Consider the following 15,218-nt stretch of genomic DNA (forward strand, 5'->3'; position numbering starts at 1 on the left):
AATGATCTTTCACATATTGCAGAGCTAATCGGAATTGTTAAAGATAATGATAACAGTTTATATGAATTAGGATAAAGCTCTGCATCTTGCACCTTGCACGGGCTTGTTCCATGTTTCCAGACTTTAACTTTAGAAACAATTTTTTTCAAACAACATTTACTGTATTATGTAGATTAGATAATTAAAGAAGGATTTAATACTTCAATTAAATATACATTTTTGAAGGGGCTAATTTTAATATTAGAGGCCCCCCCCCAAATTTCGCCTATGCTCCTAAGTATCGCCGTAAAAACTAAATGATTCCATACTTTTATAAGTATATTTTCTAATAGGACAATATGTAGATATCCATTTAAATACTAGAACGATGTCTTTACCTAACCTAACCTAACCTTGGAAAAACTTCTTGATAGATATCTAAAAGTGCCCATACCAAATATTTTTCTATTGGTATTCATCAATTGCGGATAAGTACAAATGATCCAATCGTGGTATGAAGTGTTTGAATACTGAAATTGATTGTTTTTGTTCTTATAGACTATAATTGCTACGAAACATTTCTAAGCAACTTTTCGACTTGCGTATTATAAAAAAGCATCGTCATGGTTCATCAACAAATAATTTAATGATTTTATTAAATGTGATTATCATTGACGTCAACATTATAAGTATATCAACTATATACAACTAGAGAAACCTAAAATAAATGTAAGCTTTGATGAAATAGTTTGTAGAAAAACATATTTTAATATTATAATATTATGTGAACTATATTGCATTATTTCTTAACTTAAAAAGATTCTAAGATTTAGGGGGGATGTTACCTTTGGCCTTTGTCCCTCCACAACAATGTCAGGGAGTTATTTCCCCCCCGGAATTACACCACTGGTTGTCTGATTGACATATGTTGTCATTAAAAGACAAAATATAGATTCCAGAACAAGAATGTGTATAAAATAGACAATTTATTTGGTTTTGATGTTTATAATCATTTTTATGGAACTAAATCAGTTGTTTCACTAAAATACTAGTTTAGAATAGTGAAATAAGTTATAAGTGAAAGTGAGTAATAATAAAATATGATTCATTATGTTATGTTTTTAAAGACAATTATTATCTTTTATGTATGATTAATGATGACTATGACCATAGTTATTAATTAGGTAATAATTATTTTTAAAAATAAATACTAAATACTCATTAAATAATTTAATAACTTGTTTATATTATAAATGATATAATTAATATTTAATAGTTTAATATCAATAATAATTGTTATTAATTCATATCCACATTGAATTATATCCATATTTATCCATATTGAATTTTGATTTATGTACATCTGATAAATACATTTTTTCATTAAAACCCCTTCTAAGATATGCATAGGCAATAGATTATGCATTATTGTGGTTACTTGCCTTATCACTGATAAGTTATCTGAATTGATAAGTGGCAAATGTACGGGAGCTTTCTTTGCTGAGTACATACGTTTGATAATGCGATTGTTTTATGGTCATATTGTAGAATTCACATTTCACTTTGACTTTTATTCCGTGCGCTGACTTATAATAATACGATAATAAAATAAATAAATCAAAAAGTTATAATTATTTAGTTGTGATTAATGTGTTTTTGTTCATAGCTTAAAGTTCTTGTTAGGGCCTTAATGGTTTAGAAGTTTCTCACGGTTTCCACATTCCATATTAATAATTATGGGTAAGTTCCATTATATTGATAGCATATTGATAGTTTATATTTGAAATTCAATAAAACATACATATTGTATTGATTTAAGACTCTAGCACTCAAGTTGATGTAGAAAATGATGCAAATCATTGGAACAATCTTCTATTGGATGTACAAAATAAAAGTCGAAAAAAATTGCCAGAAAACAAAAATGTGTTGTTACTGGGTGATAGTAAATCAGGAAAAACAACATTGGTGACCAAGTTGCAAGGCCTAAAAGATTCAAAACAAGGATGGGGCATGGAGTATGGATACATACAGGTAAGATAATTTCATCTTCTACATTTCAGATTTATTTACTTGTATTTTACTTGAATTACTAGGTGCGCGATGACAGCACTGATGAAAATGCCCAATTAAATGTTTGGACATTAGATGGTGATCGTTCACTAAAATATTTGATGAAATTTGCATTAAATGAACAACATTTTGAGGACACAACAATTGTTTTAGTTGCGTCTTTAAAGAACCCATGGAAAATTATGGAATCTTTAGAATTTTGGTCAGCAAGACTTCAAGATCATATAGATAGTTTAAATTTAGGCATGGAACAAACTCAAAATCTCAGAGATAAATGTGTTGATCGAATCATTGATTATACTCTGCTTGATGGTAAATATTCCATGTAATTTAGACTTGCCTTATATCTAAGTATTTTTCAAATGATTAGATCCATCGTATGAATCCTGCACAAAAGTTCGACTTCTCAACGATGGAGTTCTATCAAAAAATCTTGGATTGGATATAATTGTTGTTATAACTATGACTGATTGCATCAAAAATCTAGAAATCGACAACTATTCAGAAGAACATTTTGATTATATTCAATGTTGTTTGCGAAAATTTTGTTTACAATTTGGAGCCGCATTGTTCTATGTATCTGTAATGGAAGATAAAAACTGTGATCTTCTATATAAATATTTAATGCATAGGTAAACTATAATATTTTAAATATTTTTTCACTTTTTTATTTGATATATAAGTTAAAAATCCTGATTCAAAACTGTTTAAAACATATTCATAACATATCAAAATATGACACCTGTTGAATTGGGTATGAGATTGATTTACTTATATTATAGTACGCTCATAATTGTTCTTATTTTTCATTATAAAAACATCTAAAATAATTGTTGATTAGTTTGTGATTATTAATTAGATATTTATATCTAATTAGCATTAATATAAAACTAATTTATTATTCATTATACTTATTTATTATTTATAGTAAAATAAAAATAAACAATGTTTATTCATAGTTCATGTTTTATTTACATTTTATAAATATGTTTTTTCAGAATTTATCGCTTTCCATTTAAAACACCTGCATTAATCGTGGAAAAGGATTCTGTGTTTGTGCCTTCAGGCTGGGATAGTTTGAAAAAAATTGAAGTGCTCTATGAAAATATGCAAAAAATTAATCCTGAAGCACATTATAGTGATGCTATACCATATCCATATGAAAAACCACATAAAGAACATGAACTTCTAGATGAAGAGGAACAAGCATTTTTGGCCCGACAACTTGTGCTGTTAAACCAAAATTTAACTCAACCACAAACACCAGTTGTTAGGAAATCTATAGAACTTACAAAACCATTATCGGCAAATAAACGCATTTCAGATAATCCTCCTCCAAGTAGTGAAAGAGCCTTGGCTAGCTTTTTCAATGCACTTTTGCAAAAGAAGCAAGAATCTCCAACAGTTAGAACTCCCTCAAAAAAACCAGTTGATAATACAGGATCTCCAGAATTAAGTCAAATTGATGATGATCCTGGTACTCCAAAATAAAATTGCTTTTATTAATATACATGCCAAATATTTTAAGTATCTGTAACATTTATAAAATACTACGTATTAATTCACATTTCATTACTTATTTCTCATTGTTTTTGTCAAATGATTATAATTATGATAATATATTAGTTGTATATTTAAGAAGAAAGAAACAATGATTAGTTTTAATAATGTTATGTTCTAAGTTTAAATAAAAAATATAAATACAGTCAGATTAAATCAGTATTCAACTTAATATGTCATGTATAAATTAATGTATAGTTAAAGCTACTTGTTATAATTTTTAATAGTGGAAAATATTATTTAAATCTATTTTATTTATGAGATATTAATACGTTTTAGTTTATTTAAAGGTATCTCTTTCTTTCTAAACATTTTTACTGTATATGTTCTTACATTTTGATGAATATTATTATTTTAACATAGATATATTTATGGGCTAAGTACAATATTTTTTTTTATGTATCTCTTAAAAACAACAAAAAAAGTTCTAATCATTTTTGCATGTATAACGCCTGGTACAAGCAGCCTTGACATGTTAGATTTCTTTGGTTTCTTCTCAGTTATAACCAGTAATATCTAAAAGCATATTTATGATTTCTCATTTTTCCTTCCAGAGAAAAAATTTTGAGTAGCATTCCCCACTTTTCTATATTATTTCATGGATTCCTCATATTTTTGATTATTTTTATTATTATTTAGGTCGGCTCTGTGAAAGTTATGATTAAAAATTGTTTTTAGTTTCCTCCTTGTGAGTTGGCTTAGGCTATACCAATTAAGTGTTGTATAAGTTACATTATACATACCGATATCTTCATAATGCTATTGATTATACATTTATAATCAATTCTTTACATACAATTATAGTGGATAAGATTTTTTGAAAAATTTCTCAATAAGGATAATGAAGCCAAAGAGTTACCAGACGCTGATATGAAAACAAACAAAACCTTCTGCTCAGCATTATTCAAACTAGGAATAGAAAAACAAATAAAAATACTAAAAACCACAAATCTCTGGAAGATGGTGGAATATTATAATATATTAATAATTAATATTATAAAGTCATACGACGTCGTCAACACTGGGAGTAAAGGAATTATGATGGTGGGGCTAAGATAAAATTTAGCGAGGCTTAGCCCCCTTCAAGATCGCCCTAATTACGTCTATGCTGAACAGTTGTAACTTTTTGACATTTGTATCTATATTTGAATGTAATTTTAAAAGTGTCTTTTCCAACATTGCTTTATGAAAACTTTCGACAATTTGTCGCAATCGTCGATGTCGTCAACTACTGAACTGCTCCAAAAAAGCCCGAATAATGAATATGATCGAAACTCAACACTATAATAATATTATGGTCAAAGAACCGCCGAACGGTGGTGTTCGCACCGGCGTTAAAATGTTTTCTCTTCCACGGCCTGATAGTTCCCGACGGCGGCGTTGAATAGCACGAGACACGAAGTCGACGAGGCGTTTTTTATCAGTGGTTTTGTCCTTGAGCGCGCGTGTACTGTGTTTTCATCGTTCTTTCTCCGACGCTGCTGCTTTGTAGGTATCCGTGCAGACTGCAGATACACATCAAGTATACAACTCTCTGTCGTGGGTTTCGTGCCGTGTTTTTATTATTATTATTATTACTATTATTATAAAAATATTGTTATTCGTTTATTATTATTGTTTTCGATTCCGTGTGGGTTGTCAACGCGTCGTCGTCTCGTTCAGTTTGTTTTTTCGCAGTGTCTAACAACTCCAATAGTTTTGCCGCCGATTTGTTGTTCGCAACGACCGCGGTTCACGGTGCTCGCAGTTTCCGAATAGTTCAAACCCGAAAACGACCCTGTGAGACGTGTTGTTCGTATTTCTTGGGGCGTTTTGCCCCGTGTTCAGCACCTTGTGTGTTTGGCATACCAATCATTAAATCCGGATTCAGATAGCTACGCTACGCGGCCTTACTCCTCCAACCGCATCTCGTGGTCACCCTAAATCTAAATAGAACGTACCCGAGGACCGGAAAATTCACGATGAGCGTCGACACGTACGGACCGAGTTCACAGAACTTGACGTTCTTGGAGACCGAAGAGGCCGATATGATTGGCGCAGATACCCAGGGCAGCGAGTTTGAGTTCACCGACTTCACATTGCCATCTCAGAGCCAACCGCCGATGTCTCAATTGGACTCGTCATCGTCGACCCATAGAGTATGAGCGATTATCACCCCGTTTATGACAAAATATAATATTGTTACAAATTGGTATTTTTTTAAATATATTTTTTACATCTACCTATTTTGCATTTACAGATGCAATTGCTGAGCAATAAAACTGATAAAGATGACACTAATGTCATTACGGTCACTAAAAAAATTGGTGAACTGCAGTTTGAGGACGAAGAAGAAGATTCGTTTTTTACCAAGGTAATATTTTTGAGTATTATAATCACCCAGGACAGTTAATATTAGTTTCATAAAAAATTAAAAGTATTGAACTAAGAAGAAACCTTCATTTTATTTATGTTTTTTTATATACTTTAATGTATCCATGGTTTAAAACTATTACCTACATATTTAATTTAACCAATCAGCTATGTAGAAGCACACCTTTAAAAATGTTGTATATACTTATTTAAAAGTATTGTATTTATAACTATTCAGGTTAAGATTGAATCGCTATTGTATACGTAGGCTGCATCTTCAATCACTGTGATTAATCAATTTATTCAAATTTAATCAATCGCTATGCACTTTATCGTTTGGTTGACACTTGACAATCACTGGTGCCAGCCTTTGATCATCGGAATTTATAAAACAGTTTCTAATTTATTATGATTAAATAAGAGTTCCTAATATTATTAACATAGGTTAAAAAAACTTTAACGATATAATAAAGAAATAACTATCTTATAATATTACCTAATCTGGTAATAATATTATTTATCAAGTAATATATTAATAATATTGATTTAATAATGTTTAGGAATTGCCATATTATGCATGCAAATATTGTGGCATTCATGATCCTGGATGTGTCGTCATGTGTAATATTTGCAAGAAATGGTTTTGTAATGGCCGTGGAAATACTTCTGGATCACATATTATTAATCATTTGGTTCGGGCCAAACATAAGGAGGTAACATTGCATAAAGATGGTCCGTTAGGTGAAACCGTGTTGGAGTGCTATTCGTGTGGTGTAAAAAATGTGTTTGTGCTTGGATTCATTCCTGCCAAAGCAGACTCGGTAGTCATATTGCTATGCAGACAACCATGTTCCACACAAAACGCTTTAAAAGATATGAACTGGTAATACTAATAATTTTAAGTTATTAACATAAGATAATATCTAAAATTTATTTTCAATTTATTAGGGATCAAGAACAATGGAAACCATTGATTGCTGATCGTTGTTTTTTGACTTGGCTTGTTAAAGTACCAAATGAAACTGATCAGTTGCGTTCTAGACATGTCAGTGCTACTCAAATTGCTAAGCTTGAAGAACTATGGAAAGACAATAATGAGGCAACAATTAATGATCTTGACAAACCAGGTGTAGATGAAGAACCACAAATTGTTTTACTCAGATATGAAGACGGATTTCAGTATCAAAATGTATTTGGACCTTTAGTAAAATTAGAAGCAGACTATGATAAACGTTTGAAAGAATCCCAGACTCAAGAAAACATCACTGTACGTTGGGATGTTGGATTAAATAAAAAGGCTATTGCCTATTTCCACCTAGCTAAGACTGATGGTGATATGCGTTTGATGCACGGTGACGAACTGCGTTTAAGATTGACTGGTGAAAATCCTTGGGCTGGAATTGGTCATGTTATCAAAATACCTGACAATTATGGAGAAGATGTTGGATTAGAATTGAAAATTAATAATGGTGTACCAACTGAAATAACATCAAATTATGTGGTAGATTTTATATGGAAATCTACATCTTTCGACAGGTAAGTTTTGAAGTTAAATTTTCCTAAAATGTGTCAGTTGCTGTTTATATCTCGTAATTTTCATTGTTTAGAATGCAGTGTTCATTGAAAAGATTTGCCACAGATGAATCATCAGTGTCATCATATATATATCATAGACTGCTTGGGCACGAGTTTGATGACTTAATGTTCAGGTCGCACATGCCAAAACATTTCTCGGCACCAAATTTACCAGATTTAAACAGATCACAAGTAATTAACCAATACTTGAAAATGTGAATTTTCTGCACTTACTATACCTATAATATATTTTGTTACGTTATTCAATAGGTATATGCAGTTAAGCATGCTGTACAACGGCCTTTGTCTTTAATTCAAGGACCTCCAGGAACCGGTAAAACTGTGACTTCTGCTACAATTGTTTACCAATTAGTGAAAATAAATGGTGGACCAGTACTGGTATGTGCCCCTTCAAATATCGCAGTGGATCAACTAACAGAAAAAATTCATAGAACTGGCTTAAAAGTATGAAATTTTGTTATTAGTTGACACAAGTTATTATTAATATAATTGGTTTTAGGTTGTTCGTGTTTGTGCTAAATCTCGTGAAGCTATTGATTCTCCGGTTTCGTTTTTAGCTCTTCATAATCAGGTCCGGAAGATGTCATGGTAATTTATTACATTATATTTTTAGTGTTGTGGATTTGTGTATACTAATTTTTTTCTTTGTTAAGCAATGTTGAGCTTCAAAAGTTTCAACAGTTGAAAGATGAGACAGGTGAATTGTCAATGGCCGATGAAAAGAGGTATCGTGCTCTGAAAAAAGCTGCTGAACGAGAATTACTCAAAGCTGCAGATGTTATTTGTACTACATGTGTTGGAGCCGGTGATCCGCGTTTAGTACGATTTAAATTTCATTCTATCTTGATAGATGAAAGTATGCAAGCTACAGAACCTGAATGTATGGTACCAGTTGTGCTTGGAGTAAAACAGGTAATTATAATAATTTGTTTTTAATTTTTTTTATTAACTAACTAATTTGTTATGTTTTAGTTAATTTTGGTTGGAGACCATTGTCAACTTGGACCTGTGGTAATGTGTAAGAAAGCCGCTAGAGCTGGATTGAGTCAATCTCTTTTTGAGCGTCTTGTGGTCTTGGGTATTCGTCCATTCCGATTAGAGGTTCAGTATAGAATGCATCCAGAGCTATCACGATTTCCTTCAAATTTCTTCTATGAAGGTTCATTGCAAAATGGAGTTTGTGCTGGTAATAACATATTTGTCATATTCACAGCACTGTAGTATAGTTAATTTATTATTATTCTGTGAATGTAGATGATAGGAAGTTAAGCAAAATCGAGTTTCCCTGGCCGGTGGCAGATAAACCAATGTTATTTTACGTGACACAAGGCCAAGAAGAAATAGCAGGTTCAGGAACATCATATTTAAATAGAACAGAAGCTGCTAATGTTGAAAAAATTGCCACTAGGTTTTTGAGATGCGGTGTAAAACCTGATCAAATTGGAATTATCACACCATATGAAGGACAACGTGCATACTTGGTAAGTTAAATGTGTATAGTAAGTTTAAAAATGATCTAATAATTATTTATATTATATGAAAATACTTATTTAGGTACAATACATGCAATATCAAGCCCCCCTACCAGCTAAAGTATATCAAGAAATCGAAATAGCTAGTGTTGACGCATTTCAGGGTCGGGAAAAAGACTTAATTATTATGTCTTGTGTGCGTTCCAACGAACACCAAGGAATTGGTTTTCTCAACGATCCCAGACGATTAAATGTTGCACTAACTAGAGCTAAATATGGCATATTGATTGTTGGGAATCCAAAAGTCTTGTCAAAAGTATATAAAATAATTTACTTGTTATTTTCCTCTTAACTGATTAAAATTATATTTTAGCAACAATTATGGAATCATCTGTTGAATTACTATAAAACGAATAATGTATTGGTAGAAGGACCATTAAATAATTTGAAAGAGTCTCTTATCCAACTGTCTAAACCCAAACAGTTGGTGAATGCAGCTAATCCAGGATCACATTTTATGACAACTCATATGTATGATGCTCGTGAAGCTTTGATCCCTGGCAGTGTTTATGATCGTAGCAATCAAGGAAATGTACCTAATAGTCATGGTACTCCTCAATATTTTCCTAGACCAGGACCAGGTACTTTAAATTATCTTTTTAGTTTATCTTATGTTTATAAAAATACATTCAGAACTTCAAATCTATATGATTGTTCTTCTTTTAAAATGATTACACATATAATCTTTAAAAATATTGTGTTCATAGGTCCTGCTGTTGGAATGGGTTTGGATTTATATACTCGTAATCATGATCCATTAACGTTCATCACACCAGATTCTAGATCTCAACCCCAGATTGGTGGGATACCTGTTGGCATGGTGATGAATATGAATTCAATGGCTCCCAGATTCTTTAATCAACAATCTGTTCAAAGTAATTTTAAGTATTTTATAAATATATTCAATCCACTAGTATTCTTACCCTTGTAAGCTGGCCCTGACTGGGTTGCCAAGCAACCGTAAAAATCTCAGCAGGCTGCTCAAGATTTAGGCCAGTTATGAGTGTTTAGTATTTACATTAGTAGAAGGAATAATTAAATCAAATTATTAAACCCTATATGTAATCAACATCAGAAATTCTGAAACGGGGTGTCAATACCTTGTCTACTCATCACTGATTCTTACATCTAGTTAATTAAGTATACATTTTTATATAGATCGCCAGAACATACGTACTAACCGTCTGCCAATGACTAGTGGTCGTTTGAAGACAAAACCAAATCAGAAGAATCAAAAATCAAACGGAATCAGTGCTTCGCCACTCAGCCAAGCAATTACTCAAGATGTTTCCCAGCCTTACAGTCAGAACATGTCACAGGTAATTTATTTAATATTTTGCACTGCTAATATAAAAAAATTCTATGGTACTCTAACTTATAAGTGCATTTTTTAGAGTATGTCTCAACCTGGGTTCAGTCTTTCACAACCTGGACTATCTCAGCCTGATCTATCCCAGGATAGTTACATGATGGGCGAGTTTCATTCACAAATGGATGGATTGCTCTCACAAGATTCAACATATCAAGGCGACCGTACTGTCACGTCGTTCTACAATCCACCAAATACATTGTACTCTCAGGTAAATCAACTTGCTTTATCAGTAATAATTATATCAATGTTATGAGATCATACTTTATTCTAATTGTATTATGCAGCAACCATATTGAAGACATATTTTACAATGGACAAGTACATCCAATGAGCACGTGGGAGCGTCTTGTTGGTGCTGATATATCAACAGAAAAAAGAATATTTTTATTATTGAGCGTCGTTTGCAGACATCATGAACAACAAATGTTAGCACATTAAGTGTTTGTGGGAAAAAACACAAAAGGCTTAGATGAACATTTACAATTGATTTTATATAACTATTGTATGTGGAGAATAATACATGTTAAGAATTACACTATTGAAATGTTTTTGGAGAAAACAATGGTTTTTTGCATGTTAGTTGTTTAACATATTTATTTTATTTTTTTTTTGTTTATTTTTTTTTGTAGACACGTATGTATTTACAGTCTTTCTATTTTTTAATTTGAGTTTAAAAAGATATGTTCCAAGCCTTTCTATTACTATCAAAATTTGGAGTTCAAATTAAAGCAGGGTGCCCAATAATAATCAAACATTACAGTTCTGTTAACTATTATAACATTTAAATGTGTATCAACAGTTAATCACAAATTTGATGTTAACAGAATAACATTAACCTTGTCTACATTTTCTTAAAACAATTATAATAATTTTTATTTCTGAGTTCAATATAATTGCATCCAGTAGTTTTTTTTTAACACTAACAAATATGGGCAGACTAAATTGATATCTCTGTTTTTTGTTTGTTTGTTTATAAAAGTAACAAAAACAAATTATTTTTTATTTGGGGATAAATGAAAAGTACATTTTCACTTTCCTTGGTTTTTAATAGTTAATCTGTCAGTTTAACTATGGGATTATATTATTTTAGTTTCAAGCAGTTGGGATTGACTTGAATAATTTAAAAATGTCAATTGATTTATTTTTATTTTTAATCTATTCAATTAATTTTATTTTTACTATTAGTTTTCATCATATTTAATTTCTGATGTCAATTATTTGTTGGTTCACGTTAAAAATGATATGATGAAGGTGAAGTACTGAACTAAAATGGAGTTACAATTTTTTTTATTTTTAAAAAAAAATATGAATTCTATAATTATTGCATATTATATTATAATGTATACTCTACCTAGTTTATTACTGAGCTTTATGATTTTTTGTTGTTTACACAATTTTAGTGAAGTAAAATCTATTTTAATCAAACTTACGAAAGAAAATTAATTTTATATGTCGATTGTATTCATACTAAATAATGAGTGTAAAATGTTATTGTACACTTCATGATTCATAAATATTCTCCCATTATTTTAATGCAAGTTTTGTTGTTAAACATTACATTTTTTTTCTATTACAATTATAAATTAATATTTTAACCATTATTTGTGTATTAACAAAAACATAATTCAACATTAATATAAATGTTAATCAGTTTAGATTTTTAAACTTAAATTTAAAAATTCATTAATTGATGACATTGTGTGATGTATTTTATAAACAAAATAATATTATGTAAGTAAATGAAGATTCTTATTGGGGATAACTTCTATAATATTAGGTAATAGGTATATAATATAGGTATGTACCTAGTACATTTTACTTATAGTTATAAATATATTAATTATTATAATCATGATTTATGATAAATTAATTTCATTAAAATAGTACATTGTATGCATTTTAGGTGATTAGTTTATTTTATGTTTTAGCAATAATGTTAGAATTTATTTTATGGGTTGGTTATGTTATGACTTATGATTAATTTGAATAAAATTCAAGTTGTACCTATGAATAATTGAAGTAAAATGTTTCCATTCCATAATTGTTATGTATGTTAACATGGGTATCTATGTAATTATAGTATAATGTTGAAACAGTAAAAACTTTAGAATATATTTTAATTTATTTACCATTCATAATAATAACTAGTGTCTATTTGCCTATTGGTAAGTATTTAATTAAATAGGTACCTATTTTTGGCTACCTATTTAAAATGATTATGTAGGTAGTAGGCACCTAGTACCTACTTCATAGTTCAGAATGTTGAAATAAATCTTAAACTATTTAATTTAAAAACACCATATAGGTTAAATTTGGATACCTACCTACCTAGTTTTTAAAATGTTTCACTATATTAAATTTAAAACTGTGTTTTGTAAGCAGTAAACACAATAGACTGAAAGTAAATTAAAAGTAAGCAGTATTGGTAGTATTGTAGTAGTATAGCAATGAGAAGTTTGTAAAATTGAGTATGTTTGTGTTTCACACATAAATCAAAAGATACCTTCGTTTCTTAATTAAGTATATTAAATGTTAAAAAAAAAATATATCATGTTCATTAGGATAAGCCACATAGGTACCTACCTAAGTGGTATTGTACTATTGTGGTTATAACTTATAGATTAATGTGAATTGTGAAGTACTAAATATATTACATTAATTCATCAAATTAAGAAAGCTAACATAATCATTTTATACCTAACTCAAGTTACAATGTGCATAGTAGTTAAGTAGGTATTGAACATTTAAGAATGGAGGGGGGCGTGTTGCCACGAGTCTAGGTTAAATAATTTTTCACTTGGAACGAAGTTATTAAAATTTCGAATTGAGCTTCTTAACTTAATAATTCCTAATTCGAGCACTGACTAATATCAAATAGTATAATCGGATAGGTACTTTGCAAAGTTTGAAATTTTAATTAACACTATCAATACAACCAATGGAAAGAGGTCAGAAGGGAGACTGAAGAGCATATTGATTTTGTCTAACTTGTACTTCTTCACTTAAGTCTAAGAGGCGTGCTATGCCTCAAAATATTGGGAAACGGATCCACGACTTCAGTGTTTCGAATAGGTACCTAGGTAGGTATAGGACATCCGACATAGGTACTGAATAGGTAAACTACATCGCCATAATATGTATAAGTGATCGTGTGTTAGCGTAGGCAGGTTACTACAATGCTCAGAACCCTACTTAGGAGTTTGGTTAATTGGCCCTAAGGTTAATTTTTTGATTAGGCCACTCGACCTAAATTATAAATTCAGTTTTTTTCTATAGGTATCTATAATTTTTAAGTTAAATTTATTCTTAAGATTATTAATAAATTATACCGTCATAAGTCATAAGTCTATACCAATAAGTATAGTTGTTAACTTAATGTTGATTGGGATAAATAAAACGTATAACATATGACTGTATTAGAATAATATATGGCCATATGGGGACACGGGGGGCCCTAATTATGCCAGTGGCCGGGGCTGCATCCCCCCAAGACCTAAAGTAATGATCTGAAAATGCTATATAATTTTAGATTATAATCGATGATTATATTTTTATGTGCCTTAAATTAAAAAAAAAAAAATTATTCGATACTTACCTAATCGATTTTTTTTTTATATCAATCTATAGAATGAGCTTCATTATACCGCTATATTTTAAGTTTATCTATTTAGTATTTCAAAAATCATACTTAATTTTTTTGTCGGTTGAATACGAATTATAGCGAGACAAGGATATTCCCGGATACAGTTTAAATCACGGCGAAAATCAAGGAAAACAAAGGCTAGAAAACATATAATATTGATCAAGTCTCCGATGATCAATTAAACAAAATATGGTAGTCGTTAGTGTGCGTTTCCCGGAAAATCAATCAAGGCAAAATAATCTGTTCGAAATTACATACCTATTTATAAGTATTTATAATTTATTTAAGAGATCAATAATTAATATAATAACAACCGAATTGTTGTCAGGCAGTTTTGATGAAAAATGTTTGCGGTTCGCAAGAGGCCTTTAACGCCTACATAGGTATACCTACCTACTAGTACATACCACGGTGTTAGCTGTCGACAGTGGCGCAACTAGGGTAAAAAGGTCTTTAGCACCCCCAAGTTAAAATTTAGCACCCCCTGTTTTTTATATCTAACTTTTGTTATTTTATTGAAATGCCATGAATGTTATGTTTTTAAATATTATGATAAATTTCCTGAAAAAATATTTAATTATTTGGTCGTAAGTCTTATAATATAATTCATTCTAATTCATTCCATACACGGATATTCCCATAATAATAAAGCAAATAATAAAACTGGTTAAAAACAAGAATGCTTCAGCAAAGGTTTACCAATTTATCTTTGCTGAATATTGAAAAAGATTTATTAAATCAGCTTAACACTGAAACTATTTTAAATAAATATTGTATGAAACCTATAAAAATTATGCTAATTTAAAATGTATTATATATATGTATAAGTTATTTACTAACAAAATTATGAAATTATAATGTATCCTTATTATCTTTTATTTATATTAAGTGTGTTAATATATGTTTTAAGATGTTGAATTATCGAGCATTGCAGGCTCATGTGTAGGGGGTGTGGGGGGGCGAAGCCCCCCACGGCTCTGTGGTGCATTCACATATTTAGCATCCCCTGTTTTAGAGGTCTAGTTGCGCCTATGGCTGTCGATCAAATGTCGAATTGTTTTCCATACAACAACCGCGTAGGTACCTATTATGCAGATCGACTAGATCGAGCCTA

At 30.4% G+C, this 15,218-nt stretch overlaps 2 protein-coding genes across 2 annotated transcripts; both read left to right on the top strand.

Annotated features, from left to right (window-relative positions):
- The first annotated feature begins 1,480 nt into the window (after positions 1 to 1,480).
- On the top strand, positions 1,481 to 3,783 carry LOC111033077 (cytoplasmic dynein 1 light intermediate chain 2-like). Its single transcript, XM_022313668.1, has 5 exons — positions 1,481 to 1,719; positions 1,799 to 2,010; positions 2,073 to 2,361; positions 2,420 to 2,681; positions 3,048 to 3,783. The coding sequence occupies exons 1-5, from the start codon at positions 1,716 to 1,718 to the stop codon at positions 3,538 to 3,540; spliced, it is 1,260 nt and encodes a 419-aa protein (XP_022169360.1). The 5' UTR covers positions 1,481 to 1,715; the 3' UTR covers positions 3,541 to 3,783.
- A 1,265-nt stretch (positions 3,784 to 5,048) lies between these two features.
- On the top strand, positions 5,049 to 11,371 carry LOC111033074 (regulator of nonsense transcripts 1). Its single transcript, XM_022313661.1, has 16 exons — positions 5,049 to 5,747; positions 5,849 to 5,962; positions 6,522 to 6,844; positions 6,910 to 7,497; positions 7,569 to 7,728; positions 7,807 to 8,001; positions 8,057 to 8,145; positions 8,211 to 8,469; positions 8,530 to 8,743; positions 8,812 to 9,038; positions 9,112 to 9,345; positions 9,403 to 9,670; positions 9,797 to 9,964; positions 10,248 to 10,408; positions 10,484 to 10,669; positions 10,746 to 11,371. Exons 1-16 carry the CDS (start codon positions 5,571 to 5,573, stop codon positions 10,755 to 10,757), a joined length of 3,375 nt encoding a protein of 1,124 aa, XP_022169353.1. The 5' UTR covers positions 5,049 to 5,570; the 3' UTR covers positions 10,758 to 11,371.
- The last annotated feature ends 3,847 nt before the right edge of the window (positions 11,372 to 15,218 follow it).

Source organism: Myzus persicae, unplaced genomic scaffold (genome assembly GCF_001856785.1).
Source record: "Myzus persicae strain clone G006 unplaced genomic scaffold, MPER_G0061.0, whole genome shotgun sequence".
NCBI classification, from domain to species: Eukaryota; Metazoa; Arthropoda; class Insecta; order Hemiptera; family Aphididae; genus Myzus; species Myzus persicae.